Source organism: Marmota monax, unplaced genomic scaffold, assembly GCF_021218885.2.
Source record: "Marmota monax isolate L192 unplaced genomic scaffold, Marmota_monax_Labrador192_F-V1.1 WCK01_AAM20220418_F8-fsc00027, whole genome shotgun sequence".
Lineage (NCBI taxonomy): Eukaryota > Metazoa > Chordata > Mammalia > Rodentia > Sciuridae > Marmota > Marmota monax.
Window position 1 is genome coordinate 16,573,549 of NW_026694617.1, and position 25,011 is coordinate 16,598,559.

The 25,011-nt window shown below is 51.8% G+C and overlaps 1 protein-coding gene across 1 annotated transcript; it reads right to left on the reverse strand.

Moving 5' to 3' along the window:
• Window positions 1–5,847: 5,847 nt before the first annotated feature.
• On the reverse strand, window positions 5,848–22,540 carry Impdh1 (inosine monophosphate dehydrogenase 1). Its single transcript, XM_046422515.2, has 15 exons — window positions 22,279–22,540; window positions 18,220–18,318; window positions 16,196–16,244; window positions 13,889–13,990; window positions 13,694–13,768; window positions 13,263–13,469; window positions 13,023–13,110; window positions 12,045–12,244; window positions 10,463–10,553; window positions 10,133–10,228; window positions 8,730–8,873; window positions 8,486–8,630; window positions 8,039–8,182; window positions 7,852–7,935; window positions 5,848–6,606 (listed from the first exon to the last, which is right to left on the reverse strand). The coding sequence occupies exons 1-15, from the start codon at window positions 22,446–22,448 to the stop codon at window positions 6,585–6,587; spliced, it is 1,716 nt and encodes a 571-aa protein (XP_046278471.1). The 5' UTR covers window positions 22,449–22,540; the 3' UTR covers window positions 5,848–6,584.
• Between the last annotated feature and the right edge of the window lie 2,471 nt (window positions 22,541–25,011).

The following is a 25,011-nucleotide window of genomic DNA, read 5'->3' on the forward strand; positions in this document are numbered from 1 at the left end:
ACAATTTGTTCCGCCTGACTTGGAGCTCATCTTAACCTGACTTTGGACTTTGAATTTACACCATCATCTCTCCTAGCTCTCAGACTTCAGACTCAAAGTCAGATCAGCTTTGCTGGTCTTCAGATTGCTGACTGCTGATCTTGGGACTTCTCAGTCTCCATAATCATGTGACCTAATTCCTAAAATAAGTCTCTGTCTCTGCCTTTACAGATGGATAAATAGAAATATAGATGATAAGTAGATGATAGGTAGGTAGGTAGACAGATGGATGGATAGATAGATTGATTCTGCTTCTCTAGAGAAACCCAGACTAATAATTCAGGGAGTCATATGTTCAGTACTGGTTACCTTCAGCATGAGATGTGGAGTAGGCAGGGAGATGGAGATCTTGAGGGAGTGTATATTAGAAAATTGAATGAGGGATGGGGTTATGGCTCAGTGATAGAGTGCTTGTCTCACATGTGTGAGGTACTGGGATATATATATAGTCGAGCTGAATTTAAATCCTCCAAATTTACCCCTGGGCCCATTTGAGGTTGTTCTCCTCTTCTGCACCATCTCTGAGACAACATTTTTCTCTCTAAAACAGTCATGGGCTCCAGCTTTGCATCCTTCTCAGAGACCTCTCCTGTTTGGGAGCGGTCATATAACCTCTGGAATTCCTAAGTCCCTTTCCCTCCACCTCTGGGGTCCTTGGACAGAGGGAAACCCCACTGGAAGGTAGCAGAGACCCTGGGCAGAGGGACCCCCACCCAGATGATGAGGAGAGAACTGGGCTGGAAGGGGCTGGGTATACCTCACCTCTCCTCTTGTCACTCACTGTCCTGCTCCTGTTTTCCCAGCAAACCTCACTACCAGCTCCCTCATAGGACATTTCACACCCACCTCAAGGCAGAATGGAACAGAATAACATCTCTAAATGAGGACATCCCGGCAGACCCAGGTTCCTACCAGCTGGTGAAGAATGGAATACACTCAGGCAAGTCACTTTCTCTGAGCCTCATCTACTCCATGAATGTGTAGCTAGGTTTAGTGGCACATGCCTATAATACCAGCTACTTGGGAGGCTGAGGCAGGAGGGTGGCTAGTTTGAAACCAACCTGGACAACTTAATGAGACCCCACCTCTAAATAAAAGATAAAAAGGACAAGGTATGGGGGGCTGGAGTTGTGGCTCAGTGGTAAAGCCACTGGCACATGAGAGGCACTGGAATTGATCCTCAGCACCACATAAAAATAAAAAAATAAAATAAAGTTATCGTGTCCATATACAACTTAATTTTTTTTTTTTTAAAGGACAGGATATGTAGCCCAGTGGTAGAGCAACCCTGAATTCAATTCCCAGTACCTAGGGGAAAATAGCACCAAGGGCTGGAGATGTAGCTCAGTGGTACACCCTGTGTGAGCCCCTGGGTTGCATTGCAGTACCACAAAAATAAAGGAAGGGAGGAATATGCATTATTTCCTTATAGGGTTGCTGAGAATAAGATGCACCTAGCAGGTCACTGTGCAGAGTAATAAATGGCAGCAGAAAACAAGTCTTACACTCTTCTCTGCTAGCCTTTCTTTCTGTGATATTGTTTTACCTCCATGCCCCTCCTGTCCTACAGAAGGCAAATTTACTTCGGACGTGGGCAACCAGCGAAAGGATGCCACTGGCAGGGCTTTCAGGAACTGCTGCCTGTTGCCTAGGAAACTGCCCAGCTCCGGGTTCCCTGGGGTTCCAGCGGTCGATGTGTTCGGGCGCCATCTGCTGGATGCAGTGCCTCACTGTTTCTGAGCACCCAGAGCCAGGAATCCAATCCCATAGCCTGGGAGCAGGGAATACTCCTCTAAGTACACCCACCTCTCCCTGACATCTCCATAGAAAAGCTCTTTGCTCCTTTGCCAGTATATTTCCCCAGAGACTAGAAGCATGAAAAGGACTTGGACACTATAGACAACAGGGGGGGTGAGAGCCATGTCCTTCTCCACAGAGGAAGAGGATAGGGGAGTGGGGTCCCGAGGAAGTCCCTCCCCTTAACTGATTTCCCAAAGCTCAGAATCCGTAGGGTAGATGTGTATTTTTCTTTCCACTAACCCATTCCCATAGGAAGTCCCTGAGGGACCTTACTGGGACAAATGGGGTCACAGAAAGGTCCTTACTAATGTCCTCTCCTATTCCCCCTCTTCCCAGCCACTCAATTCCTTGTGCCCTAGTCCCAACTTTCTTCTTCTGTCTGAGGAAGACCTTCCTTACCCACAACAACAGTTGTCAGACAACCCACTAGGAACCTCAGATCATCATGCCCCTGAAAAAGAAAGAGAAGCAGGCAGACGCTGGCTCTGGAGCCACTCTGAGATCAGACTGCCCTGAAAATTTCAGGGAAAGTGGAATATCTGAGGCATAGAGACAAGAAACAGAAAGCCAGGGGGTGCCTGGGCTGGGAGCAAGCTAGACACTCTGGCTCTTAGCCCAGAAGGTGATGAGGCTAAAGAGGTGGAACAGGCATGGGACCAAGGTCTCCTGGGTCCCTGACCCCAATCCTCTTCCTTCCTAAGTTGAGCCAGAAAGAAGGTAAATGAGGAGGAAGCTGGCAATGGTGACTCATCTCCCACACATGCAGGTGAGGGGTGCTGCTCTGAGTACAGTGAAGCTGGTGCTTCTCCCCTGCCTCTACCTCTGGCCAGGTTCCCTGTCTCCCAATTCTCCAGATGGAGGCAGAAGAGCTGCTGTGGGCTCAGCGAAATGGGTAGATTTGGTTCCCTAACTCCCTGATAAGGGGTGTGTGTGTGTGTGTGTGTGTAAAAGGTTGGGCTTTGGAGTGTATCCCTTATAAGTCAAAGGGAACCATGAAACAATTAAAATCTCAGGGTAAGAGCAAAGGGAGGAGCTGCCTCCCTGCCCTCCCCGCCCCCCAGCCTCCAATCCCCAATGGGTAGAACCCTCTTCTCTGGACAGGACAAGGATGGGAGAGGGGTTAAGAGTAGCAGATCAGGCACAACAGGGGTGCTGACCCTTCTTCCCCTGGCTGCCACTCTCTGACTTGCACTAGAGTCACAGAAGTTGAAAGGGGACTCAGAGGAGGAAGCTGGCAATGGTGACTCATCTAGCCCTTCCTGAACTCCCAGGTCATGCCATCTGAGAGTCCCTGTTCTCAACCTTCCTGGGTGACAGAGAAGGCAGGATCAGATGTGAGGACTGCCCACTGCTCCTCCTCCATCTGTCCTCAGCTTGCACCAGAGAGTGCCCCACTGTTCTTCATTAAAGTGATGGTGACACGATTCACTCCATCCACCCGTACGTCACACCAGGCCGTACGTCACACCAGGCCTCCCAGGGTCCCTTGCCCTGCCCACTGCTCCTACTCCTATTCATGCCTAGGCCAAGTACCTGCAGCTCTACCTTACCTGCCCCTCTCTGTGCCCATGCTGGGGCCTGTTCAGGCTGCTCAGGGGCTCTTTTGCTGCAGAGACCTGGTACCGGCTGACCACCCACTGATATGCACACCCTCTCCCTGGGTATGCACACCCTCTCCCTGGGTGTCTACACCCTCACACTGATGCTGTTGTACAGGAACTGGACCTGGGGTGCCATGGCAGCATGGCTTGGCACCTGCAGTGCCACATCTTCAACAGACTGGTGGTGAGCAGCTTGGATCACATGGCACTGGATGAGTGTGCAGGAGAGGGTGAGGGTTGCCAGGTCCATGCAATCCAGGCTGGATTTCAGGTGGCATGAAGTTTCATTGACCAAGTTCTGTCCCAAAAGTGGCTCTGGGATTTTCAGCATATCCACCTGATGTGGCTTTCCCATCCAGAGCATCTGTCCCTTTGTCCCACCTGGATCTTGCCCACTGTGCCTGAATTTGCAGCCCAGAGTGAGCATGTTGCCTGGGCTATCCCCAGTTCTATTTGGGAGAATGGGAGAGAAACTAGGGAACAAGACTAATTCACTGCACCAATAATCTTCTATGGGTTCTCTCACATAATCCTCAGGTAATGAGGCCATGAGGTAGGTGCTATGTCATTTGAAATTCTTTTCCAGGGCTGGGGATGTGGCTCAAGTGGTAGCGCGCTCGCCTAGCATGCATGAGGCACTGGGTTAGATTCTCTGCACCATGTAAAAATAAAGAATTTATGTCCACCTAAAATTAAAAATAAATATTAAAAAAATCTTTTCCAGAACACATGCTTTGCAAAGTCTTAAAAATTGTAAAACTGGATGCACAGACTTCTTCTACAACAGTGATTCTCAAACTTTGGTTTATATCAGAATCTGGGTGCTGATTCATCATTCAGAAGCCTAGATTCCAGCTCTCTCCTGAGAGCCTCTGGGTTCCTTATTGGCCCTCCAGATGATTCTAATGCACACCAAAATTTGAGGAGCACTGTGCTAAAAATTCCAAAATTCCAAAATGTGAGGAGCATTGTGCTAAAAATTCAGAAGGGCCAAACTAATGCGCTAAGATACATAGTAAAGTGGAGGTGCTGACTTACAAGGTAACCCATTCTACTTAGCTCTACTGGCAAATCAGGTCTAGTTCGAAAAATCCTCTCCCTTTGATCCAGAGTACTTGGCATTTACCTAAAAACCTAAAGACTTTCCTATCTCAACTGCTAGTCATGTTGCTTCCTGCATGGTTTTTGTTTTCTTTTTGGCAGAAATGGGATTTGAACCTGGCCCTTGCCAATGCTAGGAAGTGCTCTACCACTGAGTTACATCCGTAGCTCTTTTTATCTTGAGACAAGGTCTTGCTAAGTTGCTCAGGCTGGCCTCAAACTTGTGATCTTCCTGCCTCAGTTTCCTGAGTCGCAGGGATTACAGGAGTCTGCCAGCACACCCAGCTCCTGTTCAGTAAACCATTGCACAAGCCAGGCCATGAAGCAGGGCCTTATTTTAGTCCATCCCCTCTCCTCCTCACAGCCATCTGGCTCACCTTTCTCAGGTACTCACAAAAGCCATAGACTTCAGGACACAAGACCTCCAGGGACTCTGTGTGACCCATTCCCTTGTGACAACTCCTGGAGCAGCTATTCACATCAGCTCTGAAAACACTTAACTCTTCCCTTCTCGCCCCTGAAGATACCATGAAGCTGGAAAATATAGCAGAAGCCTGACCCAGTCATCAGATAGGGGGCCCCTGGCCAAAAGGCTTTCTGTCAATAGGGGCCCAAGAGAACAGCCATCAGCATAGTCGCAACAGGGTGCTGTGGAGCCCTCCCTTAGTCACAGAAGTGTTTCCAGATTGCCATCACTAATGACCCCCACCTCCTGTCACTAGGGCATTCTGAGGCCAACTTCTGTGTTTCATGCCTTGGTGGGACAGCTTTGCAACCGCTGCTTATTGACACCAGAGCCACAGGAAGGCAAAATGTATGTCCCAAGACCTCTCAACTTTAGGAGGCAACAGCAGCCTGTGGGGTGGTGTATTTGCCTAGCAGGGAGCAGGGGTGGGGTGGGGTGGGGTGGAGGATGGCAAATGGGGGTAGGTCCTGAGGTGCAGGGAATAGTGGGAATTCACTCATCTGCCTTGTGCCCATAGGTGTGTCTCAGCTAATGAGATCACTCGGTTCAGGGCCATACCACCCAGTACTTCCACCTGTGTCCATTCTGCATTGTTCAGCATTACCAGGTTGCAATGGTATAGCAGCACCTCATAAGGCCTCAATGCCGGTCTTCTACAGCTGGGATGACCTTCTCTGCAATACTGCCCAGCTGCTGGTCACCTGGCAGAGACCTGCCACAAAAACAGCTGTGCCAGTATCCCCTTGAGTATTCCAACACCCTCCTCGCCTTCCTGGGAGGACCATCTCCAGTGAGGCTCTGGTTCACCATCAGCCCAGTGGACAAGGGACAGAGACAAGATTTCACAGTCATTAAGACCTGCTCGATTTATTCAGATTATATAATATATAATTATGCAACTGTGACCCCAAAGTGTGCAAAGTTAAAGCCTTCAACTGCAGCTGAGAGGAGAGGGCAGGGATGGTACACCTGGGGACAGTGGAGAGTCAGGAATGTCCAGCAGGTCTCTTCCCCAGGTTCAGGGAGGGGGGAGTGGCCTGAGGAGCAGGGCCTGGGGTAGCCTCAGGCCAGGGGAAGGGGGCAGAGACCTCCCCCTGGCCTTGATCAGGAGCCCAGAGTGCCACATGGCTGAGAGGGCAGCAGCCCGGGAAGGGGCCAGAGGCAAGGCCAGGAGAGCACCATTTGCGGGGGAGGGGGCACAGAGGGAGATGCCCTACAGGAGAAGCCAGGAGGGGCCACCTGCCCCATGGGTGGGAGTTGGGCCAGAGCAGACTGCAGCAAGAGAGACCTGAGGCAGGCACAGGGCCTGAGAGCCCAGGCTGGCTGGGCTCAGAGGGCTGAAGAAGGGAAACCCGGGGAGCTCCCAGGGCAGCCTGGTCCAGGGAGCATCCTAACTCTGCAGGGGGGTGCCCAGAGAAGGGCCACAGTCCCCTCAGGGCCTCCCCACCTCTTTCCCTGGAAAGGAGCTGGGAACCCATAGTGCAAATCCATGGACCACTCAGTTATGGAGGGAAGCTGTGCCTGAAGGGAGACCCTGGGATGTGCCCCCTCCACCACCTCGGCCTCCACCGCTGTCCTCAGTACAGCCGCTTCTCGTAACTGTGGGGATAAAGCAAGAGGGGACAAAGTGGGTGTGTGGACCCTGTTCCCTTCCTAAAATCCCCTCACCCAGGAACCCCCAGATTTGGGAAAGGACAGGTTGCTGCGGAGCCCCTGTCTCTGGGTGGGAGGAGGCAGAAGGCAGCCCTGGGCCTCTGTCCTCCCAGGCCAGGCTCCCTGAAGAACTGTGCCAGGTCCAGAGAGAGCCATGCTCCTTCCAGCCACTGCCACATCTGAGTGAACTGTCCTCATTTCCTGGGGTGAAGACGGAGCTCAGCCTTCCTTACAGAGTGAGTTCTGGCCAAAAGCTGATCTGCTTCCTTGTCTGCGCCCCACCCTTGCACACACAGTGGCCAGGCTCCTTCTAGTCACTGGGTCCAGTCTAAAATGGGACTGGATCCAGCAGCCTCAGACCTGTGGTCATGGGCATCTCCCTGCACCCCCCAAAGAATCTGAATTTCTGCTGCTGGATGAGGGGCTTATGGATAGCCTCCTCTACCATGGTGCTGGAGCCAGGGGCCAGGAGAGCCAAATCCCAGGGTCCATGTCCCATGGTTCTATCCTGGCACCACCCTCAACCCAGTGCCCATCCTCCCAGCCCAGGTCCCACCCAGATTGCCCCTGCTCTACTCTACTCTTGGCCCGGGCAGCGCAGTTACTTACACGGCAGAAAGGTATAGCTATGGGAGGGTGGGGCAGAAAGAGACACAGGTTAGATGCCCGCCTATGCCTGGGGAGATGGGCCCTCTTGACCAGGGCAGGCCACATGCCTGCAACTACTGCTGCCAACCAGCTCTGCCTCCACCCGCAGTTGCCCCAGCGCCGGCCCTAGCACCTGTCTCTCTGCCCCTTTCCCCACCAGAGGGCTCATGCCCCCTTTTGCCTGCCTATCTGGGGCCACCACCAGCAAGAGCCTAGCACCACCAGTCCCCTGCCACCAGCCACCAAGCTTCCTGAGCAAGCAAGGGCTGGGGAGCCCAGGTGGGGCTAGCGGCCACACCTCCCGTGCCCTGCTCGGGGAGATGCCCGAGGGGAGGGGAGTCACCTGGCTGCACAGGGGCTACAGGATAAGGTTCCAGGGTGGGCTGGGCCCTGTAGGACAGGGCGAGGGTCATCCTGCAACAGCACCCATCCCTGGTATGGGTGGTCCATGGGGCCCCTGGAACCTCAACTTGTCCTTCGGACCCTGGCCCCATGTGCCCAACCCAGTGGCAGCCAGCGAGGGCAAGAAGGCCACCCACTTACGAGTGCAGGCCGTGCACACCACCCTCGATCTGGGCTGACATGGTCCGTTTCTCGAACTTGAGCTCTCCTGAGTACATCATGGACCTGGCAGGCAGGCAGATGAGCAGGTTAGGGTTGCCCAAGTGAAGACAAAGAAAGGAACAAGAGAGAGGGGAGCCTCCCAGCCTCCTCCAGTGGCAGTGCTCACCGCAGCACGGACAGGCTCCGGGCCCCGATGTCCTGGCAGCCATGCTGGATCCCTGCTATGAGGTAGGGCACGAACTTCTGAATGGAGCCTTTGTCCTGGATGGAGCCCGAGACACCCTGTGCGATCTTCACCTTATCCCCTTCACTGCAGGGAGGTTGTGGAGGTTGAGCCCAGCAGATGGCTGCTCAGCGACCCCACCTTAACTCTCCAGGGCACAGGCAGAGGGGATGCCACCCAGAAGGGTCTCACAGCACCCACTCACTAGGCTACAGCAGGGACAAGCACACCCTCTGGGTCAGGTGGCCCAGGTCCTGGTCCTGCATCTGCTACTTATGCCTGTGTCTCGGTTTCCAGAACCATGATATGGGGACAGGTGGCATCTGGGGAGGTCAGGGGCATGTGTGGACCCAAGGACTGCAGGTTGATCTACGGGGTGGGGGCACATACCTGAAGTATCGTTTCTGGCTGCTGCTGCTCTTCTCCATGGCGTCCAGAGAGCCCATGCCCCGGTACTTCTTGAGCCTCACCCCATCTGAGAAGAAGTACTCACCAGGGGCTTCAGTGGTGGCAGCTAGCAGAGAGCCCATCATCACTGTAAAAGTGAAAGGATCAGTGCCTCCTGCCGCCAAAGCCCTCCTACTGCCCCCACACTCCCAGCCCCACCTGCCCCATCCCAAGCCCCTCCCCTCACCTGTGGAGGCTCCAAGAGCTAGGGCCTTGACCACATGTCCCACAGTCTGGATGCCACCATCTGCTATGACTGGCACACCAAAGCGCCGGGCATACTCAGCCACCTTGTACACAGCGGTGCCCTGGGGCCGGCCACAGGCCATCACTGGGAGAGGGAGGGTGCACAGGACAGAGAGGAGTCAGCACAGGGGCCAGGCACAGGCTGGGCCAGCCCTTTCTCCTTGTGCCTCCCTCCATTTTGGAGAAAGGGATGGGAGCGGATGGTGTTTCTGAACATAAGATAGGTGTCAGGAGATAACATCAGAGTGAATGTCACTTCAGGGATCTGGGTCACCCACCCATAATAGCACTACAGGGGAATCAGGTGGGAGGATCAGTACTGGTCTTCAGAGTATAAGCACCCCAGACTGGTGGTCCCCAGCATCATCTACTCTGGAGGCACAAGGTCCCCTCTGAAGTTTTCATTTGCAAAAGCTGTTATTAGAGTTAGGTACTTATGGACACTGGTTCACATTCATTTCTTTAATTGTCCAAGGTCCTTTAGGTTTTAAGTGGGAATTCTAATGAATTTGATAGGGGTAGGTTAAAGGCTAGATAAACTAGAAAAGGGGACTTTCATTTGTTTTGTCCTTACTATACTCCAATGCTTAGTGCAGAGTCTGGCACATAGTAGGTGCTCAATCAATATTTGTCAAATGAGAGAGGGTCCATATTTCACCATGGTGGTCAGTGAAGGTGAAGGGTAAAAACTTAAAAGGCAAAGGCTCTGAAGACCAAATCATGGAGATATTTGGGGCAGGGAGCACAGAGTGGGTCATTCAGTGTTTTGGAGAAATGACCCTCACAAGAGGGGCCAGATACATTCCCTCTGACCAAGCCAGACCCAACACCTCCAGGCAGTCATCCCACAAGTCAGACACCAGCCTCCAAGCAGGACTCTGTCAACTACATGGGCAACATGTCAGGGTCTCCTCTTCCCCTCCATGTTCAGGAACCTACCCTGCAAAAAGGCTTGTTCCACAAGTGCCTGTGGAGGGGAACTCTCCGTCCCGCTCCTTCAAATGTGGGTTTATACTGTCCCAATTGTTGTGGGACGTGTTGTCTTCATGCCTCTAAGCATCTACCTTGTCACAAATCCAGTCTGAACCCTCAGATGGCTTCCAACAAGCACCTTATAAAAGTAGGCACACAGCCCTGGGCCGCAGACAGAGTCTCCTTGACCAGGATCTGAGCAGCAGGTTGGTAGACACCCAAAACTCAGGGTGCCCTCACATACTTGGTCCTGCATGAGTTACCCTAACCCACTATCCCAGGAAGGGCCTGGCAGGGTGGGCACTCCTAGGCACTTGTGGAGCAAGAACTAAAAAGGACCTAGTGGTTGCTCCTCCCACAGTGGACACCCACCTTCTTGGGTGATGCAGATGGAGCCACAGCCCATGCCCACACGTAGCCCATCCACACCAGCGTCAATCAGATTCTTGGCCTGGGCTGCTGTCACCACTGGGGGTGGGGAGGAGACAGAGGAAGTGTGTGAGGATGGGATGCCCCTGCCCTGCCCAAGGGCTTCCCAGGACCTCTATCTATCCATCCTCCCAACCTGACCACTTGCACTGACCAAAGCCCATCCTGACCCCTGACCTCCTTGCCAGGAGCAATGCTATCCCCTGGAGGTGGAAAAGGATAGAGAAGAATGAGGAGGTTGGAGCAGGGGATGAGAGGGGAACCTGCACTCACCATTTCCACCAATCACCTGGAGATGGGGGTACTTCTGTTTGACATAGTGCACCATGGCAATCTGATACACTGAGTTCCCTTGGGATGAGTCCTGGGAGAAACGGGGCAGAAAGCTTAGGCTAGAGAGCTGGGGCTCCTCACTGGGGGAGGAAGACTCTGAATGGATGAACCCCTGAAATGTGTGAAAACTGTTTCAACAGTGTTTGTTCTAGGCAAGGTGGAGTGGCACACACTTATAATCCCAGCGGCTCGGGAGGCTGAGGCAGGAGGATCAGAAGTTCAAAGCCAGCCTCAGCAACAGTGAGATGCTAAGCAACTCAATGAGACCCTGTCTCTAAATAAAATACAAAATAGAGCTGGGGATGTGGCTCAGTGGTTGAGTGCCCTTGAGTTCAATCCCTGGTATCAAAAACCAAACCAAAACAAAGAAACAACAACAACAAAAAAAAAACAACAGTGCTAATTCTGTTTCTCCTGAAGAGTCACTTGACAAGTTTTGGCTGATCCTTAAAAGGACCAGCTTTCCCAGAATATTAAACAACACTGAGTCTTCAGTAGAGACACAGCCTTTTCCTGTGCCTCCCCTATCCCCCTGTACAAGTACGTCCTCATGGATGGGAGATACTATCTGGGTCTGCTATAGTTTGGATCTTGAATTCCCAAAATGACCATATGTTAAAGACTTAGACCCCAGTCGATGGCACTATTGGGAAGTAATAGAACCTTTAAGAGGAGGAGCATGGTGAGGGAAGTTAGGCCACGGGGGATACTGGCCCCTCCCTTTCCTTTATCTCTTTGCTTCCTGGCCTTCACCACATTCTCCCACCAAGATGTACTATACTACCATAGGGCCCAAAACATGACCAAGCAGACTGAAACCTCTGAAAAAGCCTTTTAAGTTGATTATGTCGGGTATCTTGTCACAGTAATGGAAAGCTAACTAACATAAGCCGCATGTTAGTCCCTAATCAGTAATGTTAATCCCTACCAACCAAATGAAATTACTTAGCTGCCTTTTTTTCTTTTTTTGTGGTACTGGGCATTGAACCAAGGTGTACTTAACCTCTGAGCTATACCCCCAAACCTAATTTTAATTTTATCTTTGAGATAGAGTCTTGCTAAGTTGCAGAGGCTGTCCTTGAATTTGTAATCCTCCTGCCTCAGCCTCCTGAGTTGCTAGAATTACAGGTATGTGCCATGGTGCCTGGCACTTAAGTGCTCTGAGCCTTGGTTTCTTCATTTAACAATTGAGAATGGTAGTTGTACTTTAAAGTGCATTGCAAAGATTAAATGAGCAAATATGCAAAAAGATAAGATTTTAGCTCAGTGTCTCACTAACAAGGGTAGGAGGCTCTCAGTGAATGTGAGCTATAGTTATTAGGGTTTACTTATGCATGAGGAGGTCTCTCAGGGGGCCCACCATTGTTTTGGGCTCCACAGAAAGCCTGTGATCCTTAGAATTCTGACACTAGGGAGTGTGCAGAAGTTAAGAGGAAGAACAGTGAGGGAGGGTCAAGGCTAAATGAGAGGTGAATGTGGAGACATAGAAGCATCAACTCTGGGGAACCACTAGCCTCCTTACTAGCACTATGACGTCGGCTCCTGCCTGGGTGAGCAGGTCCAGGCGGTATTTGTCATCCTCACGGGTACCCACAGCTGCCCCACATAGCAGCTGCTTGTGGGAGTCCTTAGAAGCCAGAGGGTAGTCTCGGTTCTTCTTCAGGTCGGTGCGGGCAATAATGGCCACCAGCTCGTCACGATCATTAACAATAGGCAGCTTCCCTGGCCAGGAAGGCAGAGGTAAGTTGAAGAAGCAGACTTTGGGGTGGGCAGGGGGACTGGGTGATGTGTGTTTGGGGGTAAAGAGAAAAACGGACCATGCCAAAGATTCCACTGAAGTATCCAAACCAGCCACTAGGTGACAGCACCCACCCAGGAAGTGTTCCTAAGAACCTGAATCTCTTTCCAAGGCACAGGAAGCAAAGAAACTTAGGCAAGCAGGTTCCTAGAGCTTTTTATGTCCTGTGGTCTGTTAGGGGTGGGAGGGACAGCCCCTAAGCAGTGGTCACAAGCCAGGGCATAAATATGACGCTGTTTTGGAAGGGACACATGCCCTGCCCAATACAAACTCCAAAGAACTCTCTGGTATGGGCCAAATAAAGATTAGCCTATAGGAATCTAGTGAATATTATATAAACAGCTCCAATATCAAATTTAACTACAGGACTTCTCAGAGCCTTGAATGAGCCAATACGTAATTCTTTATGCAAGAAAGGGGATATAGGAAACAGCATTTCTCAGACTTTTGAGGCCAAAGAGCCCTTATTATGTGATGAGCACCTCACAGGACTAGTTTTGAGAAACATACTGTGAAGATGCTGAATTCAGAACAGGTTTCCCTAAGCCAGGAGGATATCAGGATTCATGTTCCAGTCTGCCTGGGGCTATTCGAACCTTCCCCAAGGCCCAGTGTGGTTGCTGCGAGGCTATAGAGGAACAGGGAGATCTAGGGTACAGGCAGTCATGCTGGGTGTGGAGTTTTCTGCCCATTCCCCAGTACCTTTCTTGCTACGCTGCAGGATCTCATTTGCCTCTTTCAATGTTACACCTGCTGGAGCTACCACCAGCTCAATCCGTGGTGTCATCACCTGTGGGGTCAGGAACATTTGCCTGCAGGTTGGCAGGTGAAAGAGAAGGAGCCAGACCTCCCTCTGGTCCCTAGTCACAGGCACTATCCTGGGGCCCCAGGGTGTGGAACCCTCTCTGCACTCTAGCCCCGCCTGCCCTGCCCTGCTGGCACCTCACTGAGCAGGGTGGTGTGGTCCTTCTCAGCCAGGAAGTCAATGTCTCTGGAGGTGACGATGCCCACCAGCTTGCTGCCCATGGTGCCTGTTGCAGTGATGGGGATGCCAGAGAAGCCATGCCGGATCTTGGCCTCCAGCACATCGCCCACAGTGTTCGAGGGGCTCAGCACCACAGGGTCTGTGATGAAGCCCTGCTCAAACTTCTGTGGGCAGGAGGGGAAGGAGAAGGCTGAAAGAAATCCAGGGGTGATGTGCAGCCTAGTCACGGGAGTGAGGTGGCCCTGGCTATGCCACAGAGAAGCCAGGGACCTCAATAGGTTGGGGGGGTATAGTGGGAAAATGAGGACTGGGGTGCAGGGAGGGTGGGATGGCCTGCAGGGTAGGGCCTGACAAGTGGCATCTTTCTGGGGTGGGACCTGGTACTTGCCTTGACCTTCCGCACCTCATTGGCCTGGAACTCTGGGGTGCAGTTGTGGTGAATGAAACCAATTCCTCCCATCAGCTGGGGTGGAAGGAAAGTGTGATCAGAGCCGTGACTAACCTCCCTCAGCCCGGCCCCTCAGCACAGCCCATCCTGTTCCGTTCCCTCTGCCTAGGGTCCCCATGCAGGCATAGAACTCACAGCCATTGCAATGGCCATGTCGGCCTCTGTCACAGTATCCATGGGCGAGGATGTCAGGGGTGTCTTTAGTGTGATCTTCCTGGTTAGGGCTGATGTTAGGTCCTGAGGATGGAGGCACAGTCCATTAAAGGATTTTATCAGCCAACACTCACCAGCACCTATGTCCTGCATCAGGACAGGCCCCGGGGAAACTGCAGTGAGCAAAGCAGCTCTCACGAAACTGACATTCTACTTGGAAAGGAAGATAACAGACATGAAACACACGGACAAGATGACTTCCTTCAGGAAGAAGGCTATGAAGAAAAACAATAGAGCCAAGTGACCACCGGGAGCATGTAGTGACTGGAGTCTGGGTGACAAGGGTTGAGGTAGAGGGAGGGACATGAAGGTGTCTAATAGCATTGGAAAGTGAGTGCCTAAGGGTCTAGAGCTCAAGAAAGAAGTCAGGATTGCAAAGAAGTCAGGGACAGGCACTGCTGGTCCAAATCCCAAATCCTCCAAAATCCAAAACTTTCTGAGCACCAGAATGATAATACAAAATTCCACACCTGACCTCATGGGACAAGTTATAGTCAAAATGCAGGCAAGCTAAAAATAGCACATAAAATTATTTCAGGCTATATGTATGAGTTGTATATGAAACATGAATTTCTGGTGTGGACTTGGGCCCCACCCCCAAATATCTTATTACATATATGCAAATATTATAATTTTCAAAAAAAAAAAAATCTGAAATCCAAAACACTTCTGGTCCCGATCATTTTGGATAGGGGACACTCGTGCAGATTGGGGAGTCTGTCTGCCTATAAAGGTGTTTAAGGCCAGATCATAGATCACTCTGAGATTCAAGTCAACAGCTGCCCCCAGTCCCAGCTCCCCAAGCTGCCAGACACAGACTGTCATTTCTGAGATTCACAGACCCCTTAAGTCCATCACAGACCCTGGGCCAGAACCCTGGCCCCACAGCCTAGAAAATGCCATTTTCTCCTCTCCTATCGTACCACAGGAGAAAAGCTACAACCTTCCTGGCAGAGGCCAAGGAAAGGGAGACCCTAAATAGCTAGGCAAAAGGATCTTTTCAGTCCTTCTTTCCCTAGCAGCCAGCTCAGGGTCTGCAGTACTGGGGCTTAAACCCAGGAGTGCTCTATCAACAGGGTACACCCCCAGACATTTTTATTTTTATTTTTTTGAGACAGAGTCTCTCTAAAAGCCCTGTCTGGGCTTAAGCTTGAAATCCTCCTGCTACAACCTCCCAAGTTGCTGGGATTATAAGCATGTACCACCACGCCCAGCAGGAAACTATGTTAAACTGAACAGCTGGATCAACAAGGCTTCCTGGTTGCTGTCATAAAAGAAATCTCCAAAATAGCCCACATGTTCCCCTAATAATCTGTCTAGGTCAGCTCTGGCTACTCACAGGCTTGATATTAGCTTTGCCAACACATAAATGATCTAGGCTCAGGTGCTCTGGCCTTTCATGAGAATCAGACCAGAATAAAGAGCAATAATAATAGCAATAGAAATGGCTTTTTTATTGGTGCATTATAATTATATGCAATAGTGGGATTTATTTTGCCATATTTGTATATGTATGTGATATAATTTAATAAACCTTATTCCCCAATATCTTCCCTTTCCTGCTTCTCCTCTTCCCCTTTTTAAAAGGTGCATGAATCCATCATAGAATACCAAACTTTTTCATGAACTAATCTATACCATCCTCATTACCTCTCTTGGCTTCTCAGAGTTGATCATATATTAACTGTTCATTGCTTTGGCTCATTGCTCAGCCCCTTGTGGAAAGTAAGCCATATATTTCCTCATATTTGTCTCAAATCCTACTTTTTCAAACCTTCTTACCAGTTCTTTTCCAATGTAGGGTCAGTGAATGATCACTGAACACAATATTCCAAGTGTCTATAATTTTACTGGCTATTTTACTGGCTTCCTCCCTGTCCTTGCTCAGCATTTCAGACAACAAGCAGTCCTTATGGTCTACATAATAAGGCAGCCACGCCCAATCCCTCTGTCCCAAGGCCTTTTCTGAACTTTCCCCCAAGCTCTGTCAGTGACGGAGCATCCTCTGGACCCATGCCAAGCCCCTACTTAGCACTTCCCAGAAGCCCCCAGCTGCCTCTGTACCACCAGGCAAAACACTTTGCCCTGTGCCAGTTCCTCTGGCAACAATAAATGCTATACCCACCACATTCCCAAGAAATGTCTCTCCCACACCTTCCCTTGAGCAAGAAGTCAGCGTCCTCTATCACACAGCCAGCCTTTCCCCCAACCAAATGAAGAAGGACTCACCACCTCATCAGCTATGAAGTCTATGAATCCCGGGAGGATCAAAAAGTCGCTGCAAAGACAGAAAGCGAGTGTTACTGATGGGCATGGGTACCCAAAAGAGGCAGGGCCTGCCATGCCAGGGGAAGCATCATAGGGATGGGGAAAAGGCCAGAGAAGCTGAGGCTGGAGCCCTCTGATCCCTGTTGTCCCACTGCTACAAACCCTCTTTATTCCCCTCACTAGTGTCTTGCTGACTCCAGCCCAAAGAGCTAGAGCCAAAGATGGCAGGTCTGTGGATCTGGGTGCCACTAAGGTAGATGGCCTACAATATCCATTGCCTTCAGGTCTCAGTGGATATTATGAGAACATAGAAGTTCCCATATGGCCACAGAAACCAGATACAGTGCCTACCCTTGAAAACCTCAGTGTTGATGGGGCAGATAGTAAATCAACAAAAGAAACAACCTGAGAACAATTTTGTAGCGCAACATGGCATGAATGTGACCCAGCACAGGACAAATTGCACACTCCAGTGCCAGAGCTGCTGAGTCACCCAAGGTTCAAAGCAGCATGGAGGGACCCCAGGGGATTGAGTTCTAACATAGCAGATGCTAGGCCAGAAGCAACCAACAGACATGACCGTGGTTGGGAAGGGGAGCAAGGAAGCCTGACAGGAACAGCCAAAGTTGGCAGCTGTCAACTCTAGAGTAGGCCATGATCACAGAGAAGTCCAAAGGGGGAGTGCACGCCTGCATGGGTATGTCTAGGTGCAGTGCCACAGCCCCAGGTCCCCAGCAGGCTCAACCTGCCTGGAATCATAGCAGGCCTTGACAGACACACCCAAAAACAAATGTCCGTCCCACACTTCAAAGCACTCTGAACCCTAACAAGCAAAGTAACAGATGCCTCCAGTGCAGGAAGGAAAAGTCTTTAGGGCGGATGGGAGTGGGTGGTTAATATGCCCCAAGGCCTAGAGAAACTCCTAGAAGTTCCCCTAGGGAGTTCCCCTAGGAAACTCCAGTGAAAAACCTATTAAGGTTACACCCTCTATCCCATCACCAAACACCTTTACAGAAACAGAATTTTTGTTGCCCCCTGCCCCTTGGCAGCCCTTCTTTTGTATAAGACCTTTAAGTGAGACAGAATCTGGGCCTTTTGGCATTATATACTCCTCTCCCTATGGGCAGGCAAGGGGGGACCCTCCCCAGGAATGACAGTGTATCCTGGTTTTTAGGGAAACTGCCTGCCAAGTAGGAATGCTTACCATCCAGACTAGAGATGGCAGGGGGCAGTCCAAGGATACTGTTGGGTCACCAGCATCCTCACTCTGCCCCAGTCCAGAGTTCTGATGCTCATTCCTGGCAGAGACATAGTCCTGCAGCCAGGAGGCATGGTTAGTGCCAGGCCTGCAACTGGCAGGACAACTGGCTCAGGGCCAGAGTAGATCTCCATCCTCCTCCAAAATCCTATGTATGGTGGGTTTTGGGGTGATAGTCACAAAATACTCATGCAAAGTGCCAACCTGTGGATAGGCAGGGGCACAAGTGGAAGGCTGGACTGGATGGTGGAAAAAAGGAGTCATCCCCTTGCCCAGCTGGGCTTCTCCTGGGGGCAATATTCAAGCAGCTGCCCAAGCTGGCTTCAGGAACCACTTTGCTCTCCAGGAGAAGCTAGGAGGGAAAGGGCATCCTGGTCCAAAGTCTGCTTGAAGTCTCCCCAAAACTCCCACACCCCGCTTTCCGACACATCCCAAGGCCCTTCCAGGCGGCCAAGATGCCCAAGAGAGGAGGAAGAGGGCCCGGATTCACCCGGATCTGGCCAGAAACGGGTCAAGGCACAGAGGGCCGTGATGTTGCTGTGCCACGTCCGTCTGCTCTCGGCACGGGCCTCCTTCCTTCCCGGGCCCAGCCCCCACAGCTGGCACCAAGTCACTCTTACTGGGCCGGGGCAAGCGGGCGTCAGGAAGGGGCAGCTGTGCACGTGTGGGGCCGGGGGCTACAGTGCGGCGGTGCGCGCTCACAGGTAGGGCCGAGCCCCGAGCTTACTTGTAGGTGAGGCCATCTGCGTTGGCGAAGAGCTGCTGCGCGGTGAGCCCATCCTCTGGCACGTAGCCGGTGCCGCCGCTGATCAGGTAGTCCGCCATGCTGCCGGGAGACACCGCGACCCAACATAAACACCCTCGCGGGCCGCCCCGCTGCTGCCACCGCCACTGCCGCCGCTGCTGCTGCTGACGCGCACCGCGGCCACGCTGCTGCAGCGAGCCGGGCGAGTCAGGGGCGGGGGTTAAGGCTGCAGTGGGCGGCCCGGGCGCCGCCCTCTCCTCTCGCCCCTCCCTCGAGGACCGCTGCCTCCGCCCCGCGCCGCACAAAGGGCAAAGCCGGAACGGCTCAGCAGCCGCCAACACCACGCGCACGCCCTGGCCGCCTGCAGTGGCACAGCGATCCTGCCTGCCGAGGCAGGGCAGAAGGATGTAGGACCTGCCAGGAAAGGGACCGTGGCAGGCCAGGACACGCCCCCTTTGTCACCTTTTCACGCCCCTCCCAGGACCCCAGCTGCGTGCCAGGCCTAGATCCCCCTGGCCACTGGGATCTGCTGGCCTGTCTCCAGTTGCCAACCTCAGGGGTACCTGCCTCTAACGTGGTTCTTCTTTTCCCTAATACTAATCTCCGCACCCTGATCAAGGCCTGGATCCCTGAGTACTCATCTGGGCTCACCTGTCCCTAAGCCACAGGAGGTAGAAGTTGGACCACTACCTCAAGCCCTACATTATTCCTAGGGGGTGGGAATTTAATGACACTCTCTGACCTTTGGCAGCCTCAGAGCCCTCTGCAGTCTACAAAGCATTTTTCACAAATGACCACATTTACTCCATAATCTATTAATTGCCAATATTAGATTCCCCCACTTAAAAAAAACAAAACCTACAGTTTGGAAAGAGGGGAGCTTTTGACTCCTGGTCCAAGGCCTCATTTTGGCGGTCTTACCTCAGCTCAGAAAATGGTGTAGAAACCAGGGCGTTTGGCCCCAGAGAGGACAGTTTGTTTTTATTTGGGAGGGTAGTGTGGTGGGAAGATGGGGGAGGTTCACAGGCCTGTGTTAGACAAGTAAGTATGCATAAAAATCAGGACAGAGGCTAGGGAACTTTTGAAAACATCCCAGAGCAAGAAGTTTTAATGGCCCTGGGTGCCCAGGAAGACAAAAATTTCTACCTGGGGGGCAGTAAGATTAGGTAGCAAATTGACTTGGGGGGGGGGACAGGTGATCAGAACTGCTAATGCTACTCCCTGTGCCCACCCCCACAATGGTCTCCTCCCTTTGCTCTCCTATGGTTTCCATAGCTCACTTCTGATGAGGTGACAGAATGAGTTAGACTGGACTCAATCCTTTCCCTAGCATGGGGGCTGTCTGTGGCACTGGCTCCCTCCCTCCTCAGCCTTGGAGGCTGAGTTTGTTTACCTCTCAGCTGTGTGGTGGCAGCCAGACCCAGGGGAGTTTTGACTTCCAAGCCACGAGGCTCCCTGGGATGCCCCCCTCCCAACTCTGCCAGAAAAACAGACTGTTCCATCCATGCACAGAGGGGAGGGGAGACTTCCTGTGGAGTCCAGAGTGCTAGAGGAGACTCACAGATGTCCTCTTGACTCCTGTGGGGGGTAGGGACACCACCACCCTCAAGTTTCCCTCCATCATTGGGGCTCCAGATGGGGGGCCTTTGAATGCCCTCTGGCATCAAAGAAAAGAAGAAAGGGATTGCTGGGGTTCTCACTGAGCCAGAGCTCTAGCCAGCTTTCCAGAAATGACTGGAAAACACCTCACTGAGATCACCATTCAGAGATCTATTAGGGAGGGGGAGTTTGGTCATATGGAGGGGATCCTGGGGGGTCTGTCACTAGGACCCCTTACTGGCTATTTGGGGCAGAAGCAGTGAGACCAACGAGAGAGAGAGAGAGAGAGAGAGAGAGAGAGAGAGAGAGAGAGAGCACCCTGGCCATTCAGAGCAGCCTTTTCTGGCCATAGAACTGGGCCATCATGCCAATTGTAGTTCAGAGCACAGTGGTCTCTAAGGGACCTTCTGTGGCTCACTAACCCCTAGGAATAGCGAGGGTACTATGCAGGGTTTGACCAGGGCTGGGGCCCAGGAGAGCAGCTGGGTTCTGCTGTCTCAGGCCATCTTAATGTGACATCTACCCCAGTCTAGGAAACTGGGATCCAGGGGAGGAGGCTGCCAGGCTGAGTTGTGTGTGTGGGGTCACCTTCCTAGTGATTACAGACTTCATGGACCCTTACCCCTCCTGCTCTGACCTGTGTCAGGGCTCCTCATTATTCTAAGCTGCTGGGCTCAGCCCTGGGTTAGGCTGTCCTTTTCCAGAGACTTAATCCATTGCCTTCCCCACCCCTTCACTCCTCCCTCTTCCTGATCTTCCCCAGCTGCTTCCTCCATGGGGAGGAGACACCAAGGCAACCAGTGGGCCTCCTTAGCCTGAAGAAGGTCTGCTGGTCCCCCGAGACTCCCCATGTAGCAGCTTCAAGGGTAGTAGGGGCAGTTCTAAACCCCTTCATCAGGGGTAGGGGACTAGTACCCAGCAGGGTACTGAGGTTCAGGCGGGGAGCCCAGAGATCTCTATCTGATCTGGGGCTGTTTGAAGGAACAAGATTTCAAAACATTTTTAAGGGAGAAAAACTTGGGCACAGCTTGCCCAAGTTCGAGCCAGGGAGCAGTAACACTGGACTCAAGCCCAGGACTTCTCATGGAACCCTGGCCTCTTCTTCACAGCTCCAGGTGGGTGAAGGCAGATGTAGGTCTAGCCAGCAGGTTTTGAATCTCATTACACCACCTGGCTGGGGCTCAGGTTTTATACAAGCTCTTGGGAGCCTAAGTTGGGGGGTGGGGTGGAGGGAAGGAATGTCCCTTCCATGCAACAGTACATCTGGAGAAGGGATGTTCTTGAGTGGCTCCAAGCCTGAGCTCTGAAATGATACTTTTTCTAGTACCTGCTCTATCCAAGATACTGCCTTCATCAAGCCCCCAACCATCCCAGCCTACTTCCTCCCCAACTGTGGTCTCTCCCTGTCATCTTGAGTCCTCCCAACTTACTCCCTCCCCGACTGTGCTCCTTCCCCTGTCATCCTGAACCCTGAGCCCCAAGCAGCTGGATTCCTAGCATGGGAGGAAGGACAGGGTTTGCCTAAGCCTACATCAAATCTAGAGAGACAGCCTGCAGGGACAGGTGGGACCCGGCTTCCAAGCCTCTTAAGCCGTTAAAAGTTCTTACATAAGCAGCCAGCCCCTGGGCAGAGCTACCGGGCTAATTCCCCAGACCACCCCCCCTCCCCAAACCCAGCTGCCAGGTCACCACCTCCCCAAGCTGCTGAGCACCAGCAGATGGGGCAGAGAAAGATGTCCAAATCCTCTGGACCGGAAGGACAGTGGGATTGCATTTCAAGCTGCGATACAATCCAGAGATTAGCCGCTGTCTCCTTTCCAGCCAGTTCCACTGGGACCTAGCTCATGGCCCCCACTTTCCTCCAGTCACCCTCATTCCCTTCCAGATCCCAGCATGGGGTCCTGAGTCTTAGGAGATGAGCCGGACCGGCATTCTCAAAGGACATGGCGAGGAGGGGCCAGTGTCTTCACCTGGCCCTGGGGAGGCGCTCCATGCGGACACGCACACCGGCCAGTAAGACTACTGAAGATAGTTCTAGGAGCAAACAGCTGAGGTAGAGGAAGCAAAGTTGGACAGAGACTCCAACAAACCACGGTTTGAACCCCAGGAGTTGGAACCACTTGGACCCGGTGTCGTCGGGTGTGTAGTTGAGGTCTGATCCAGAGCTAAGATTTCAGGGAACGTTTTAACGACCTACTCTCCTGTTCCGTGGAGCAACGCAGCACCTAACCCGTTGCACAGTGCCTTCCGGCATCCCCGAGCCTGAGCCGTTTGCGTGGCTGCAGAACCGCGTCGCGGGAAGTTAGGAGTGGAGGCGCTGGAGGGAAGGGAGTGTGGGCCTGCCCCTCCCCTCCCCCGCTGCGCGCGGGGTTCCCGGAGCCACCGCGCCCTCCTAGGCCGCCCGCCCCGGATGCGCCCCGCGCGCCCTGCCCTGGGCGTCACCTCTCGGGCTCGTAGCCGGCCTGCAGCAGGCGGGCGCTGTACCGCTGCGCTGCTGTCTCGTGTCCCGGGTGTTGCCGGGCTCCAGGCTCCAGAACAGCGGTGGCTCCGCCTCCCTGCAGCGGCTGCGGGAGCAGCCCAGACTCCGGTGGTAAACCAAGCGGCCCCTCCATGCGGAGGCCGTGGCTCAGGGCGGCCGAAGCCTCTCCGCCTGGAGGCTCCCCGGCCCCGGCAGGGCTGTTAGCGCACCAGTCGGGGCCCGGGGAGGGGGCGGGGCCGCCGAGGCGGGGTCTGTGTGCCTGGGGCGGGTTCTGAGCGCCGGGGGCGGGGTTCCGGGAGTTGAGTGCAGCCCGCTCTTGGCACCCGGCTCTGCCGTGCTCCTCTGGGCGGTTCCTCAAACTCATCCTCTTTCTCATCCCGAAGTAGGTGAGGGTACATCGGGAGGTCTATGTGGGCGTGTGTCCTCCAAGGGTGGAACAGTAACCTCGCATCTTCCCGGTCGTCTGGACCTCCTATTTTCTCATGGCCCCTTCTGAGGGAAACCAGCAGGAGAAAGAAGCGCAGAGGCAGGGGTCCTTCGCAATCTTTTGCGGGTTCTTTGGCCTTCTAAGGACAATGTTCTCTGGAGCGCCTTCTACCGGTCGGCCGCAGACCTCCCACGCTAAGGCAGAAGTTGGGACACTACCCATTTATCTCCCTTTGCCTACTCAACAGATCCCAACTTAGATGGAAAGAAAAGAGATTTTTCCACAAAAGAGGTTTACCACTGCTTGAGGAAGGAACAAATATGCTGAAAGCTCTTTAAGGGAAAGACCCTAATCTTGTCTTGCTTGAGGTACCCCATAATAAGGGAGTGGAGCTGACAGCATAAAGGTGCTCAAATTTGTTCATCCGCTGAGTAGGATGAACACCATTTTCCACTACTCTTCGTTACCATTGTCAACAGTGATTGAGCAGCTCTCAGAGATGGCAAGAAAAGTAAGAGTCTCTGCTCTTAAGCAATTAGAGGAGATAGAATAGATAGAAAATAAACAGTTGTCTCTTTTTTTTTTGAACCCAGGTTGACATAGCCACTGAGCTACATCCCCAACCCTTTTTTATTTTGAGACAGGGTTCTCCCCCCACCCCCACCGCCGCTAAGTTGCTGAGGCTGGTTTTGAACTTGTCATCCTCCTTGCTTCAGCCTCCTCGAGGCGCTGGGATTACAGGTGTGCACCCAGCTTGACAAATCTTATATTGTATACTTTTCTAAAGATCGACAATTGGAGGAAAGAAATGTTAAACACAGGGGAATAATAAGATGCATTTCAAGAAAGCAAAACTGTGGCTCACTTTTCAGTACGTTCAAAAAAGAAATTATATTTATACAACAATTAAAATTTGGACTTTATCCTTCTCAGTATCTTTTCCTATACTCCCCCAAATCAGGATTAAAACAGTTTCTGTGATTCACAGCCACATGAGAAATCTTGTCCCCATAATGCCATTATAGACAAGATTTTGTATAACAAGTTCATTTCTATGTCCCTGCAGATCTCTTAAAGAGGCAAAGGTGAACTAAATTGTACAGAATTCTGGTCCCGATTAATGAAACAATCATTCTAGATGCAAAGCAAGCCAATACATAGGTTTATGACCATAAACGGGAGACTACCAGGCAGACTACACTAGTCCCTGCGGGGTCCAAATCTGGACTTCTTACTAAATAAACACCAAAATCACAAACTCTGAGCTTCAATTTCCCCATCTTTCAAGTTCAGTCAACACTACCTATCCCATAAAGTTGGTTTTTGATGAGTGGGCAAGCACATGTAAAGTTACTGATTGCATAGAAGACTCTAAATAAATGGATAATCAAGTAATGATTATTGTAAATGAAGTAAGCTGTAGCTAAATTCTATACTTTTGAATTGAAAGTTTAAATAAAATATGTTACCATTTCTACTATATATTTATTCAACATGTGTGTATTGGGCATCTAGCATGTGCCTACTAGAGGCTGGGAGTCTTATGATGAACAATATGGTCATTGTCTCTGCTGTCATGGCTCTTCAAGTTCAGTGGGGCAGAGATGAGAAGGCAATTAGAACACAACATGAGGAAAGTTCTGACCAAGAAGGGCACCCCTCCACAGAGCCCAGATGCCTGGGCAATGCACAGAGCCAGATATTCTAGAAAGAAATGAGTTTACACCACTTTTTTTTAAAGAGAGAGAGAGAGAGAGAGCAGAGAGAATTTTTTAATATTTATTTTTTAGTTTTCGGTGGACACAACATCTTTATTTTATTTTTATGTGGTGCTGAGGATCGAATCCAGCACCCTGTGCATGCCAGGTGAGCGCATTACCACTTGAGCCACATCCCCAGCCCAGTTTACACCACTTCTAAGGCTCCTGCAAGCAGGCAGACTATACTAAATAAATGAATGAATGACATGCAGTGAGCAGGCAGGTGTAGTGACTGAGACTGGCACTCACAGTAGAGTGGCTCTGTCTTATCTCCAGAGCTTGTTGGCTACAAATGAGATTTCTTAGCAAACTATTCATTAAAATAATCACATTAAATAGAATAGCCTGAGGGCTTCAGCATTTCATAGGAAGGAGTTTTACTTATAATAATGTCTAGACAAGTAGTTCTTTGCAGAATATTTAGTAATTCTATAGATATCTTGCTACTGGGGATTGACCCAGGGTCTTGCACACTGAGCTACATATAGAGCCCTTTTAAAAAACATTTA

Coding starts and splice junctions, on each gene's coding strand:
- Impdh1 (XM_046422515.2), bottom strand. CDS start 22,448: ATGGAGGGGCCGCTTGGTTTACCACCGGAGTCTGGGCTGCTCCCGCAG. Junction 7,936..8,038: donor CGGAGCCTGTCCGTGCTGCG/GTGAGCACTGCC, acceptor CCTGCCTGCCAG/GTCCATGATGTACTCAGGAG. Junction 6,607..7,851: donor GGTGTGCACGGCCTGCACTC/GTAAGTGGGTGG, acceptor TTATCCCCACAG/TTACGAGAAGCGGCTGTACT.